Source organism: Dendrobates tinctorius, unplaced genomic scaffold (genome assembly GCF_039654945.1).
Source record: "Dendrobates tinctorius isolate UK_male_01 unplaced genomic scaffold, ASM3965494v1 ptg000086l, whole genome shotgun sequence".
Lineage (NCBI taxonomy): Eukaryota > Metazoa > Chordata > Amphibia > Anura > Dendrobatidae > Dendrobates > Dendrobates tinctorius.
The window spans coordinates 9,277,939-9,292,359 of NW_027361754.1; the positions used below are offsets into that span (position 1 = coordinate 9,277,939).

Here is a 14,421-nt window from a genome sequence, read left to right on the forward strand (position 1 = left end):
CCGGTACCCGATTTTGTGGGTGGTGAGTGGATCTTCGTGAATGTTAGACCATTATTAATAGGGTCCTTTTTGTGTGTTATTTGCTTCCTTAGGTGAAAGGCAAAAAAGCAGGGAGCAAAAGAAATAATAGGGAGTGTGCGATATGCCAGAACCCCCTAGCGAAAGATTGGCAAAAAAACCTTTGCGCTAGCTGTATACAGCAAACAGTGGCGGAGGAAGTGCCGAGCCTAGCAACTCACCTCAGATCTGTCATAAAATCAGAGGTGGAAGGTTCACTTAAATTATTATTAAAGAAAAAGAAAAAAAGTAGAAGAAGTTCTTCATCAGACTCCTCCTCGTCCGAATATCAGGCTGAGCGCATGTCCTCTTCCTCCTCGGATAGTGACACAGGGGGCAAACCGTGTTTTCCGGTTGAGGATACTGATAGTCTCCTTAAAGCCATTAGGTCAACTATGGGCCTTCAGGAGGAAAAAGCGACCAAATCCCTAGAAGATGTAATGTTTGGTGGGTTACAGGAAAGGAAGAAACGCACCTTTCCAGTTAATGAAAAAGTCCAGGCGCTCATCGAAAGGGAGTGGAAGAAGCCTGAAAAATCAGGTAGCCTTCCTTCCTCCTCAAAAAGGAGATATCCCTTTGACCCTAAGGATACGGAAATATGGGACAAGGTCCCAAAAATCGATGCGGCAGTATCCAGGTCATCCAAAAGGTCGGCCCTGCCCCTAGAGGACTCAGGAGTACTAAGAGATCCACTAGATAAGAAAGCAGACTCCTACCTAAGGCATGCTTGGGAAGCAACAGCGGGGGGACTAAAACCTGCGATAGCCGGTACCTGTACAGCCCGGTCTTTAATGATCTGGCTACAGCAGCTAGAAGAAAAAATTGCTTCCAAGATGTCTAGGGAGAAAATTTTAGGAGACATGTATCTGCTACACGGAGCAGCCGCCTTTTTAGCCGACACCTCGGCCGATTCCATGAGGTTGACGGCGAGAGCAGCGGGACTATCAAATGCTGCAAGGCGTGCATTATGGCTTAAAGGGTGTCCGGGAGATCTACAATCAAAAGCCAAATTATGCTCCCTTCCATGTGATGGACAATTTCTCTTTGGAAAAAATCTGGACGAAATCCTAGAAAAAGCGGGTGATAAGAAGAAGGGCTTCCCCAGGTTTCAGGGAGATCAAAGAAGACCGCCCTTTCGGAGGGGGAAATTCAATAGAGGCCGGCCTCCGGGAGATCGGAAAAGATGGGAAGACAAGAGGAAGAAAGAGTCTGGATTCATGTTCGGGGGAGCCGCTTCATCCGCAAAAAAGTCCCCTCAATGACGCCGGCATCCCCGTAGGGGGGAGACTGATGCTGTTTGGTCAGGCCTGGGAAAATATATCTTCCAATACTTGGATTTTAAACATCATAAAGGAAGGTTTAAAATTCCCCTTTTTTCAACAGCCAAGAGCATCATTTGTGGTGACCCCCGTCAGGAGAGGGGTAGAAGAACAGTTGGCCTTAGAGGCAGAGATCCTAAGCCTGCTGGACAAACATGTCCTGATCGAGGTCCCAAGAGGACAGGAAAGAAGGGGTTTCTACTCGCCCCTCTTTCTAATAAAAAAACCGGATCATTCGTTCAGGACGATTATAAACCTGAGAGGCCTCAACCGTTGGATACAGAACCAAACCTTCAAAATGGAGTCAGTGACTTCAGCTATAAGGCTGTTACACCACAACTGCTTCATGGCGGTAGTCGATCTAAAGGATGCTTACTACCACATCCCGATCCATTCAGAATACCAAAAATACTTAAGGGTAGCGCTCTACATTCAGGGCAACCTCAAACATTTTCAGTTCAGAGCCCTTCCATTCGGCATATCCAAAGCACGAGGGTGTTTGCAAAAGTAGTTGCAGAGATGACAGCATTCCTCCGCATCCACAACACAATTATAATACCCTACCTAGACGATTTTCTAATTGTGGGCAACTCAGAACGTCACTGCACAGAGCAAGTAGAAAGGGTGATAGATACCCTACGGAATCTCGACTGGATGGTGAATGTCAAGAAGTCAAGGCTACAACCCTTACAAAGGCAAATGTTCTTAGGTTTCATCTTGGACTCAAATCAACAAATTTGTCTCTTACCAGACGCCAAGGTGGAAAAGGTAAGGGATATGATCTTGGCAACAATAGATCAACCTCACACGACCCTGAGAGGGGCAATGTCCTTGTTGGGCACTCTGACAACCTGTATCCCAGCGGTCAGATGGGCACAATTTCATACCCGTCAACTACAAGCAGAGGTCCTATCAGCACAGAAGTCGCTAAAAGGCTGTTTAGAAGGAAGGCTGGAACTTTCCGTAAAAACCAAAGGCTCTCTCAGATGGTGGCTAGACAGAGCAAACCTACTAACAGGGACATCGTGGCAGAAGCCAGTGTCCGACGTGATAATGACAGACGCAAGCTCCTCGGGGTGGGGAGCGCACCTAAGGGGACAGGTAGCCCAGGGACCCTGGGGACACCTAGAGCAAAACGCATCCTCCAACCTAAGAGAGCTACGGGCAGTAAACAGAGCCCTAAGGATATTCATGCCCACTCTAGAAGGCCGCAATGTCCGGATTATGTCGGACAACAGCACAACAGTAGCCTACATCAACCACCAGGGAGGGACAAGGTCACGCTCCCTAATGCTCGAAACCAACGAGATCTTTCACAGGGCAGAGAGACACCTACACTCCCTATCAGCCCTACACATCAGAGGGGTAGAAAACACACAAGCCGATTTCCTAAGCCGCAACACACTAAAACAGGGGGAATGGACCCTGAATCGGGTAGTGTTCCAAAAGATAGTACATCTTTGGGGAGAGCCAATAATAGACCTCTTTGCCAACAGAAGCAACAGGCAGGTAAAAAGATTCTGTTCACTGAACCCAAAGGAAGAGCCATGGGCAGTGGACGCTTTGCAAATTCCGTGGGATTTCAAGCTAAGTTATGCCTTTCCTCCGGTAGCTCTAATCCCAGTAGTAGTGAAAAAAGATAAGGGAAGATCAGGCCAGAGTGATCTTAATAGCCCCGTTCTGGCCAAAAAGGCCATGGTTCTCACTACTACAGATAATGTCCCTCTCAGATCCATGGGTACTGCCAGAGATTCCAGACCTGCTAGCTCAGGGTCCGGTATTCCACACGCAAGTCAAGGGGTTCCATCTGACGGCGTGGAATTTGAAAGGTCACTTTTAAGTAATAGAGGATTCTCCCCTGGGTTGGTGGCTACACTGATGAAAAGTAGGAAGCCAGTAACAACTAATATATACGGTAGAATATGGAATAAGTTTCTGCAGTTTCTGGGGAAACCATTAGACCAAGAACCCCCGATCAAGACTATCTTAGAGTTCTTACAGGCAGGTCTACAGCTAGGCCTAGCGGTAAATACACTCAAAGTACAAGTTTCAGCGCTAGGCGCTCTATATAATTGTAACATAGCGGCAAACAGATGGATAGCTAGGTTTATTAAATCCTGCCACAGGTCTAGACCAGTCCCATCGCAAAAAATGGCTCCCTGGGATTTAAACCTTGTGTTAGAAGCTCTCACAAAGGAACCATTTGAACCAGTACAACAACTATCAGTGAAATATCTTACCCTAAAAACCATTATTCTAGTGGCCCTTACATCGGCACGTAGGGTAAGTGACCTGCAGGCCCTATCAGTTAGTCCACCGTATACCCAGGTATACCAGGACAGAATTGTCCTAAAAAAAGACCCTGCTTATTTACCGAAAGTGGTGTCAGATTTTCACCGTAGCCAGGAAATCGTCCTCCCCTCCTTCTGTGAAAATCCGAAAAACCCAGGAGAAGAGAAATTCCATAATTTAGATGTGAAAAGAGCCCTCTTAGAGTATATATCAGTAACCAGCCAGTGGAGGAGGTCCCAGTCCCTATTTGTAGCCTTCCAGGGTGCCAGGAAAGGTTATGGAGTATCGAAAGGGACTATTGCCAGATGGATTAGGGAGGCCATTAGTGTAGCCTACTCAGCTAGTGGTGTTCCGATTCCTGATGGCATCAAGGCTCATTCCACCAGAGCCGTGGCGACCTCCTGGGCTGAAAAGGCAGAGGTATCAATTGAGCAAATTTGTAAGGCCGCTACCTGGGCCTCACCCTCAACCTTTTTTAAGCACTATAGATTAAATCTATCCTCCTCGGCTGACTTGACCTTTGGTAGAAGGGTGCTGCAAGCGGTGGTCCCTCCCTAAAGGTGTTTCGAAGTCTCCAAAAATCTCTCATGTGGTGCTGTCATGGGTGAAGGGAAAACCACCATGGTTACTTACCGGTAGCCGTTTTTTCCGGAACCCATGACAGCACCCCTATATTCCCCCCCCTTTTTTCACCGTATGGGTGTGCACAATAGTCGGGTGTATTTGTGTGATGTGGTGTTGGATAAACATGTAACTAACCGGGAAGTCCTCTCAATGCTCTGTAATCCAACTGAAGCGGGGGAGAGGTGCCGCCCCTTATATTTCAGTAGGTTCCTGTCCTGGCGGGGCGGATCCCTCTCTCATGTGGTGCTGTCATGGGTTCCGGAAAAACCGGCTACCGGTAAGTAACCATGGTGGTTTTCCTGGCGTAATTGTAATCTTCTGCCGCACGGTCTCTAGTGCATCAGTATGTCTGGCATAGCACACAGAGGCTTGGAGAGCCACGCTGCTGTCTTCTGTATTTGCCGCATGGCCTTGGCCTAGTAGGGGGTTTCACTCGCACGTTTTTTTCATCGGAGATCTGATTTTGTCACACGGCTGTTGTGTTTTTGGCCATTGCAGATATGTGCCTTGATTTCAGCAGAGCAGCACTCAACCGTTACTCCAGGTGCTGGAGCCCTGGCATAGCATCTGCTCCCATATCTACGGCTCACAGACACTCGCCCTTCCTTTTTTCTGCAGCCCCCTTCGGACGCTGGCTTCATACTGCTCTAAGCAGAATAATGTACGGCTTCTATCTCTTCACGTCTGCAGTGTTTGGGCCGGTCTTCCAGCTGGATAGAAGTTCGTGCTACCTGGCAATTGTCTACTGTGGTTCAGTGGATAAATAAGCTGACCACAACTCGCTGGTCCAGAGGTTGGAACCATAGCACACAACAGAGAGTGCAGTTAGTCTCTTTCTGATCCCAGGCCTAATGTTCTACTGTCAGAAGAATTGACTGGTCAGAATCTACTTTACTACAGTCTTTGTAATATGGCTTACTACACGTGAAGCCGTTATTCTACCTAATGTCGTCAGGTATCCAGACCTAGACAGCAACACAAGCCGTTATTCGGCCTAATGCCGTCAGGTACCCAGTCCTTGACCGCAACACAGAAGCCGTTATTCTGCCTAATGCCGTCAGGTATTCAGACCTAGACCGCTACACAGAAGCCGTTATTCGGCCTAATGCCGTCAGGTATTCAGACCTCGACTGCTACACAGAAGCCGTTATTCAGCCTAATGCCGTCAGGTACCCAGTCCTTGACCGCAACACAGAAGCCGTTATTCTGCTTAAAGCCGTCAGGTATTCAGACCTAGACCGCTACACAGAAGCCGTTATTCGGCCTAATGCCGTCAGGTACCCAGTCCTTGACCGCAACACAGAAGCCGTTATTCTACCTAATGTCATCAGGTATCCAGACCTAGACTGCACCGCAACACAGAAATGGCTGTCTCCTATTCCCTTCTCCGGGTTCTCTCCACGCGGATTTGTTCACAGGATACCTAGAGCCGATGGCAACTGTGCTATATCCGCTATACAGGCTTCAGAAGCACCACCTTCCACGTACACTAGTTGAAACGGCCGTATTACTGTGGAGACGTGTCTGGGTTTGACTGCTTCTGTGGTACTGGTGTTCTGTACCGTATTCAGGAGAGTTAGACGCTCCCGCCTTCAGGTTCCTCGCGCTCTATTGCAGCAGTATTATATCTCTTATCGAGCACTTGGATAGGCCTCTACCAGACATGTTTAGTCAATACATGCCGTCTTTCTGGTGACTCAAACGTACCCGAGGTCCATCTACTATACCGATCTGGCTCTACTGTCCCATTTCAGGTGAGTCAGGAGCGTCCTCTTTCGCGTTCATCTGGGTCTTTTGCAGCTTTTGCCTAAGCTCCCGTCTAATCACCACTCGTGGTGAGGTGCCGGCATTTATTGCTCCTGACGGGCTGCAGCTGCGGTTACAGGCCACGTCCAGGTGAGTCAAACACACCTTTCAGATGCATAATTCATTGTTAATAACATCTATGGTTTGTTAACAGTTAAACGTAAGCACTACCATGTCCAAACGGAGCGGATCTCTGTACTACAGAGCGGATCTCGGTAGCAACATAACTTGATTCTCCACCCTCAGGTGGGTCAGACACTCTCGTGTCAGGTACAGATGGTCGCGGTTTTACTGCAGCATGCTCTGGACCCTATGTGCGAGTTGCCCCACAGGAGTTTTTGCCACACCTTCTGATCAGTTTACAGTACTGTCCGCAGGCTATCTTTACTGCAGGTGTTACGTCTATCTTTAATGTTTGGCCAATAGTAGTTTATAAGTTCTAGTCTGTCCTAAGGGCCTTCGAGCTACCACAATGCCTAAGCTCCTTATCTGTCGGAACTTATTCTTTCTTACAGGTAAAGCCTCCAGCAGCTCAGACAGGTAACTTCTGACCATGACTGGAAAATGTATCCCACCTCAGACAAGAGTGGAATCTGACTCTGCGCAAGCATCGACCAGGGTAGAAAGCTGCTCCAGTCTGGGATCCAAGGATGAGTCTGGTGATAATGTGTTTCTTCCTTCAGCTAGAATTGTATCTTTTCCCTGTTATCCTCGGGCGTGTTGTCTTAGACTTAGGTAAGCGGGTCTACTCACCGCAATCCCCTCCCTGCTCCAGAGGGTCCAGGATGGATTTGGTCGTTTACATCGTCATACGGATTGACCTGCCTTTCGTCAGCCTAGTTGTCCTCTGGGGTCTATTTTATCTAACTAGAGCCAACTTTCCTTAGAGTTGACATAGTCCATGTTTTGCATGGACTTTTCTTGCTCGACTAATCTCTTTTCTAAGTCCGGCTGGACTATTTTTTTCCATATCCACCCTCATCCCTGAATGATGGGTTTATCTTCCCTTTGATCTCAAAGTAATCCAGTAGCCTTTGTTCTACCTGCCTAGTCGAGCAATCTGTTGTCTCTTCATAACCATCCTGAGCCTACATCACGACGATGAGATCCAGGTTATTCCCAGGTGCCATTCAGTACGTTTCCAGTGTTCGACTCTTTAGCAGGTTCCCAGTGGCCTGCTCTCAGGTCCTTTCCTTTTCTCACAGAACGGACTTCAGCCGTTTCCAAACAAGGGGGCGCCTCGGTATAGCTCTTTTCTCCCGAGTGCTTCGCAAAATTGGACTACTTCTGCGGCTGCGAACCCTCCGGTTCCAAGTTTTCCACCACTATGGTCCTTCCTCTCCCAGAAGTGCATCCCTCAGGGATGCCAACGGCAAATTCACACAGTAGTTGGCAAAATTCTATAGCCGTGTGGCCTAGCTTGCTCATCAGAGCATTCTTTCTGGACACCAGTCGGAAGATTTGACCGTCCTGACTGTCCAAAAATTTTTCTTGCATGGACACATGGGTTTTCGCCTATCGTTCCTATCTAAGGTTCCATTTGGCTTTCGGTTTCATGAGCGAAATTATCCCCAAACAAGTCCCTCACCAACTTTCCGTTCTTTGCATGTGTCTCCAATAGGTCAAATCATTGATGAGGTCACCGGAAGGACAAGCGCTCTCCTTCCTCAGGCTAAACCTCGTCATTCTTCAGCGCTTTTTTCCTCAGCTTGAATTTGCGGATCTAGCTTTGAGTCCATACTTGTTTTTCTCAAGATAAAATTTTCTTCGTTCAGCATTTGCCTCCTGTGAATCGCATGATTTTCCCTTGTTCCATGAAGCTCTTATCCAGGTCCTAATTTCTTCAGGACATTGGCGATATCTGCGTTGGCAACGGACGGGTTCCTTTTCCTTCCAGTTGGTAGCCTGTCCTTTCAGACTCTCAACCACCCTTGGGGTCTCACAGAGCCTGTAGCAGCCGTGGTGCACTTCCTGTGGATCAAGGGTCCACTCTCCATCATTCTGAATTCCCTTTCTTTTCGTCCGCCTCGAACTTTTACTTCATGACGCTCTCGCATCAGGCTACCTTGCCACTGCAACGGTACGTATCAAACTCCGGCTTGAAGTGTACAGGTCCTCTGGCCTCCAGGTCAGCGTCTGCTCGCGGAATCTGGTCGGCATTAGTAGGGTTGCTGGCTCAGAAAGGACTGCGTTCTTTTGAGTATGATGCACTCTGCCCGGGCAGTGTGTGTCCTCCTGGCGGTACTCTTTGGGCCTTCGTCTGGCACCTCTGCAGTGCGATGATATGTCCTCCACAAGTCCATGAGGTTTTCTTCAGAGCTCACTCCTAGCTTCGGCAAGTGCCGGTCGGGGTAAAGACCTCGCAGGTGACCTTGCAGGTGATGAGGGTGACTTCCTCGTCCTGATTGGAGTTGTTTGCTGTTCCCTCCCCTTGGGGACTGCTTTGGGACGTCCCATGGTTTCCTGTGTCCCCCAATGAAGCGATAGAGAAAACAGGATTTTTAGTTGCTTACCGTAAAATCTGTTTCTCTGAGCCTTCATTGGGGGACACAGCAACCTCCAAAGTTGAACAGCTAGGATACTGCATAATATTGTTACAGTGTGGATTTGTGTTTTTTTATCTCATCTACAGATTACTTCTCATACTGCTTTCTCACTAACTGAACATCCTACATCCTGTCGGTAGGGTGTACACTGCGGAGGAGGAGCTAGCTTTTTCTGCATAGTGTCAGCCTCCTAGTGGCAGCAGCATACACCCATGGTTTCCTGTGTCCCCCAATGAAGGCTCAGAAAAACAGATTTTACGGTAATCAACTAAAAATCCTGTTTTTGTATATAAACTACAGTAAGCCCAAAAAAGTGCATGTTTATCACCACATCCATAATGACCCAAGGTACAGTATAAACTGTACTATAAACCATACGATGAATGCCATTTGAAAATTGTAAAAAGATAAATAATCAAAAGGTGTATAGAAAAAAATGTATTCACTAAAAATGTCACTTTGTCCGGCAAGAAAGCGGCCCAAAAAAATTCACATTTTTTTCTATGTGTGGCCCTATTTTTTTTTTTTTTTTTTTACTATTTAGGAATGCAAAGAAGAAGAAGAAAGATCCTGGACACCTCAGTGGCATACGTCCGAGGGGAGGAGAACCTGGCTGGCTGGAGACCCCGCGGGGACAGCCTGATACTTGAACATCAGTGGGAGCTGGAGAAAATGGAACAGTTACATGAGGTATCACAATCCGATTAAGTCCAGTGTGCCCGGCACCGTGCACTGAGAGGCAAAGGGCATATTATCTATGGATTGTACTAGTCTATAGAAAGGCTTAATAGACAGATGGGATCCCGCTCTCCTGTCCTATGGAGTCTTAACTCTTTCCATAGAGATAAGTATCTGTTCAGCCTAAAAATCATTCATCCACATTAAACATTGCTTGCCACTACAGCATACATGATCCGAGAGGCAGAACAGCACATCCCCAAATTTTACCCAATATAACACGATCTAATCCATCTGTATCTTCAAGGAGATCATTTTGCTTCAGGAACTTAGTTTTTTTGGTGATGACGTCTTCAATCTGAATCTTTTGGCACGTTGTGTTACCAGCAAGAAGTCTAGGTTTCTAAACCTGTTCAGAATCATCTTGTGTTACACACGCTAATAAGAAAACGTAAAAACAATCCAAATAACCCCAAATGTTACATATGAGAGATATTATCAAGAATCGTCCTGAGGGTCCTATAACAAATCCCCCCGAACTGTTCCTCCAGGTGGAGAAGACTAGGCATCTCCTCCTGCTCAGAGAGAAGCTTGGCGACAGTATTCCAAAATCCCTGAGTGACTCCTTATCCCCCAGTCTGAGCAGTGGGACGCTCAGCACCTCCACCAGCATCTCCTCTCAGATCTCTACCACCACCTTCGAAAGTGCCATCACCCCAAGCGAGAGCAGCGGATACGACTCCACCGATGTCGAGAGCCTGGTGGACCGTGAGAAGGAGTTGGCAACTAAGGTAGTCGAGACCGTCGCATCCATTTTTTTTCTCTTACTTTTGGCTTTGTGTTCATGATTTCTGAAAGCAACAGGGGCCAATCTCTTTATTACTTGTCTTCCAGTGCTTGCGACTTCTCACTCATACGTATAACCGGGAACTGACCCAAGTGTGCAACAGCATCAGTGATTGTAAGGTGAGCTGCACATTGTGACCTCCCACCGATGTGCTGCGCCCACCTTTCTGAACTTCAGAGGGGTTTTCTTGTCTTGATAGATGGGTGCAATTGTTAGGGGAAGGAAAAAATAGCAATTTTCTAATTAAAATCCTTTAAAGACGACGCCTTTACATACACTTTGCTCATACTTTTTTCTGACCCTAAATCGATCACTTTTTTTTTTTTTTTTTTTTTTTATAAGTAAAGACTTGAATTTTCTTATTCTATTTTTGACCCCATTAACAATTTAACTATAACTTTTCCTTTCCCAGCTGTCCGATATTTCCCCCATTGGTCGTGACCCATCAGTCTCCAGCTTTAGTAGCGCCACCCTCACCCCATCTTCTACTTGTCCATCGCTGGCGGACTCCAGATGCAGCTCCGTAGATCAGAAGTGAGTGATAAGCTGACACTTGGGTACATTTACATACCTGCTGCCCACACATGAGCTTCATCCGTGCGGTTTCTTACAGGACCCCTGAAGCCAATTCCCGCTCTTCCAGTCCATGCATGGAGTTTGAACAGTTCCATATTATTCCCCCAGTAGAAAGCTCATACCTGGCCCGTGCCGGAAAGAATGAGTTCCTGAACCTAGTACCTGACATCGAAGAGTTGAGACCCGGGTATGAGAGACTGGATAAGCAGGACACACACGTGCCCTTGTCAAGGGGTCATTCCTCGGCTACGTAGTGAACCCTGTTTCTTTTGTCCGCAGGTCGGTTGTCTCTAAAAAGGGGTTTTTAAACTTCAAGGAGCCTCAGTCTCATTCTTGGGCCAAGCAGTATGTGGTCGTCCGGCGTCCATACGTCTTCATCTACAACAGTGACAAGGATCCGGTGGAGCGATGTCTTATTAACCTGTCTACAGCGCAAGTGGAGTATAGCGAGGACCAACAGGCCATGGTGAAGGTCAGATCCGACACCGACGTATTGAATACATTTCCCAGATTTAAAGGGAATCTGTCACCTATTTTTTCGACTATCAGCTGCCGGCACCGCCATCAGGGGCTTATCTACAGCATTCTGTAATGCTGTAGATAATCCCCCGATGTAACCTGAAAGATAAGAAAAATTAGTTATATTATACTCACCCAGGGGTGGTCCGGGTTCGATGGGTCTCGCGGTCCGGTCCGGCGCCTCCCATCATCTAACGGTGACATCCTCTTCTTTGCTTCCCGTCGCGGCTCCAGCGCAGGCGCACTGCTCTGCCCTGTTGATGGCGGAGCAGAGTCCTGCAGTGCGCAGGCACCGGGAGAGGTTTTTGCTGGTAGCACGGCAGCTGTTGAGCTTTGTCACGTCTGACTGTCTAGTTGCTGAGGATAAACTGCCTAACAATCAGAGGTTTTAAAGATGTCTGTATCATTCCACCTGATACCAATTTCTTCATCACAAAGCAGAATTGCTATTACTTGTTACTGCGACCTCCATCATTTCTCATATGTTTGTTTATGCAGATTTTTTTCTAACACTCTCCTGTATTCTTCAGAGTCCCAACATCTTTGCCGTCTGCACCAAGCACCGTGGGATCCTGCTGCAGGCCATTAACGATAAAGACATGAACGACTGGCTGTATGCCTTTAACCCCTTGTTAGCTGGTACAATACGGTGAGTATGGATGTGGGATAATGCCACCTCTGTGGTGACGGGACGTGGTTTAGGAGATAAGTTTCTCGTTATATCCACATGCTGACAATGTGATTTATTCTGATATCTGCAGATCGAAACTCGCAAGACGTCGTTCCTTGTCCAAGTACTGAGCAGCTTGTCTCCTTCCAGCGTGAAGGGTTAACTCCCTCTCCCCATTTTGTGATTGACGTTTTTTCTTGTCTGTAAAACTGTGGCTTTTCCCCGGCTCCTCTTCCGTCTGTGCCGAAAAACGAACCCAACTTGTCGCATGTGGCCAACCACAGAAGAAAGGACAGAGAGAGAAACTGACTCCCGATCGCCCTCTTTTCTTCTGAATGCGTGTCCCTCCACTACCTACTTTCCTGGCGGTTTCTAGTGTCTGTAGCGTAACTCGTCTGTCGGAAAATGCATCATATTGCATTTTTCTTCGCCTCACGTTATTTTTAATATTTCTCAGCTGTGGGAAACCGCTCTCCCCAAGATGTTACTCATCCTCCTGTATCTCTCGTCGTGCTGCTAACCACTCCTGGGGAGGGCGGGAGGTTCCATGTCTGACTTTCTCTGTCTCTTCTCCAGCTGTGGCATCGCCAATACCAGGGGCTGCACTGTGACCATTACTGCGCAGGGGCTATAATATTGGGCTGGGAGTGGCAAGTTTCAGATTATTCCCCCTGTCCCCTCACTCCCACCCTCCAAGGAAAATGTTTTTTCCTATCAAAGTTTTGAAACTTTTGAAAACTTTATTAATGTTGCTAGGCTTCTATGTGTACGTGGCATTGTCGTCCTCGTGCCCTGCAGAGCTGCGTGGACAGGTACCGGTGCCCTTCAATGTACGGATTACTGACTTTAATGCACAACAGAATTTGGGGAGGGTTTTTTTTATGATGTTTGGAAATTGTACAATTCGGAAAATGCTGCTTTTATTTATCTGTAACTAGGAGGTCACACGGAAGAAAAAGAGCAGGAAATCCAACCCTTTCTGCAGTGGGGGCATCTTACATCCTATTTTATACCATCTAGTGTCTCAGGACAAAAAATGTGCTTGCCTAAAAAGCTGCATGTGCGTCAAGCAAAACACCCCCGGCCAATCCGGTAACTCTTTGGCGTGGGGGAGGTGGTACAATGTACATTGGTTTTTACGACCATATCTCTGAAGGTTTTTCAGGAGACCCTTAGTGATCTCCAAAGAGCTTCACTTGTCAGCTGGAAGGTCTGATGATGAGAGTTATGTTACATTAACCCTTTCTCCCTTACCGGGATTCCTGCAGAGATTTGCAGACTTGCTCCACAACAAATGGGCGACAGCCTTGATATAAACTTATATTTCTACATATTATATATAAATATATAATTATATTACTTTAGAGGAAACAATGTCTTACGGTCTTTGCTTCGAGTGATCCCAGAGCATTAACAAGATTAATCTCCAAACCTTTATTTATGTGGCGCTAATATATCTTGCAGCGCTGTAGAGAAATGATCATCAGTCCCGCTCACAATCTTAATATCCAAACTTAACCCATCAGTATGTTTTAGGAAGGCGGGAGGAAACCGGAGACCCTGGAGGACTCCCAGGAGGATACGGGGAGGACAAACTCCTTGGAGATGTTTCCTTTGGTCAAATTCAGTACCAAGAACCATAACAGTAGCACCAACCCCTGAGCCATCGACGCTCGATAGGTTGGCACCCCAAATATTTCCAGTCCTAGGCCTCATGGCCGCCTCCAGTGTATGCAGGTAATATATAATATATCCTATATATAAAGGTCCGTTTACACCGGCAGCACAAAGCGACCACCAGTCTGGAATAAGGACGTTCAGTGCGCTCAGGCTGCCATTGTTTACACAAGACAATGCGCTGCTGAGAACAATTAATATTTTGTGCGACAAAAAAGATCATTTCACTCGAAGAGCAAACATTTTGCTCCTTCATCGGGTGATCCGCAGCGAGATTCATTGGATAACTATACAAGCGAATTTCTGATGGAAGCCCCCTTCACGTCCAGAGTCAGCCAGCTCTGTGACATTCTGTATATATCATGTCATGGGCCAGCAAACCCAACGAGCATGTTCCAGAAAAGATGGGCCTGAAGCAGAAAGTCCCTTGTTGGTAAAGCTAAACGATCAACGTGAGTATGTCTCCCCCCCCCCCCCCCCCCCCCCCCGGCGTGTCTTGCTCCCTGTGCGTTTCCTGCATACAATGGCGGCGGACTATAAGGTGCTGTTACATGCAAAGTCAGAGGGAACAGCCACGGACCCACTAGGTGGAAGTATCCTTAGGACCTGCACTCTAAGTGACACATATACCAAGCTAGCTTGACTACTTTTCTATGTAAAGTAGGGCTCCAAATTTAGTTACCACTTCACTATTTAACCAAAGCGATGGCACCGTATAATATGGCCATATATTTCGTACATAATACTGCAATTCAGTTCTCAAATAATGCCACCACATACTGTGTAATGTAATTTGCAGGCCCTATTAAA

General features: G+C 47.1%; 1 protein-coding gene across 1 annotated transcript in view; it reads left to right on the forward strand.

The window, feature by feature from the left end:
- Positions 1–14,421, forward strand: part of LOC141097665 (6-phosphogluconate dehydrogenase, decarboxylating) — a 96,640-nt gene that overhangs the window by 58,118 nt on the left and 24,101 nt on the right. The window contains exons 34-40 of the mRNA XM_073585017.1: positions 9,189–9,334; positions 9,874–10,113; positions 10,217–10,288; positions 10,582–10,703; positions 10,783–10,932; positions 11,025–11,217; positions 11,795–11,913. Coding sequence (XP_073441118.1) covers positions 9,189–9,334; positions 9,874–10,113; positions 10,217–10,288; positions 10,582–10,703; positions 10,783–10,932; positions 11,025–11,217; positions 11,795–11,913 — 1,042 coding nt within the window. The remainder of the gene's footprint in view (positions 1–9,188; positions 9,335–9,873; positions 10,114–10,216; positions 10,289–10,581; positions 10,704–10,782; positions 10,933–11,024; positions 11,218–11,794; positions 11,914–14,421) is intronic.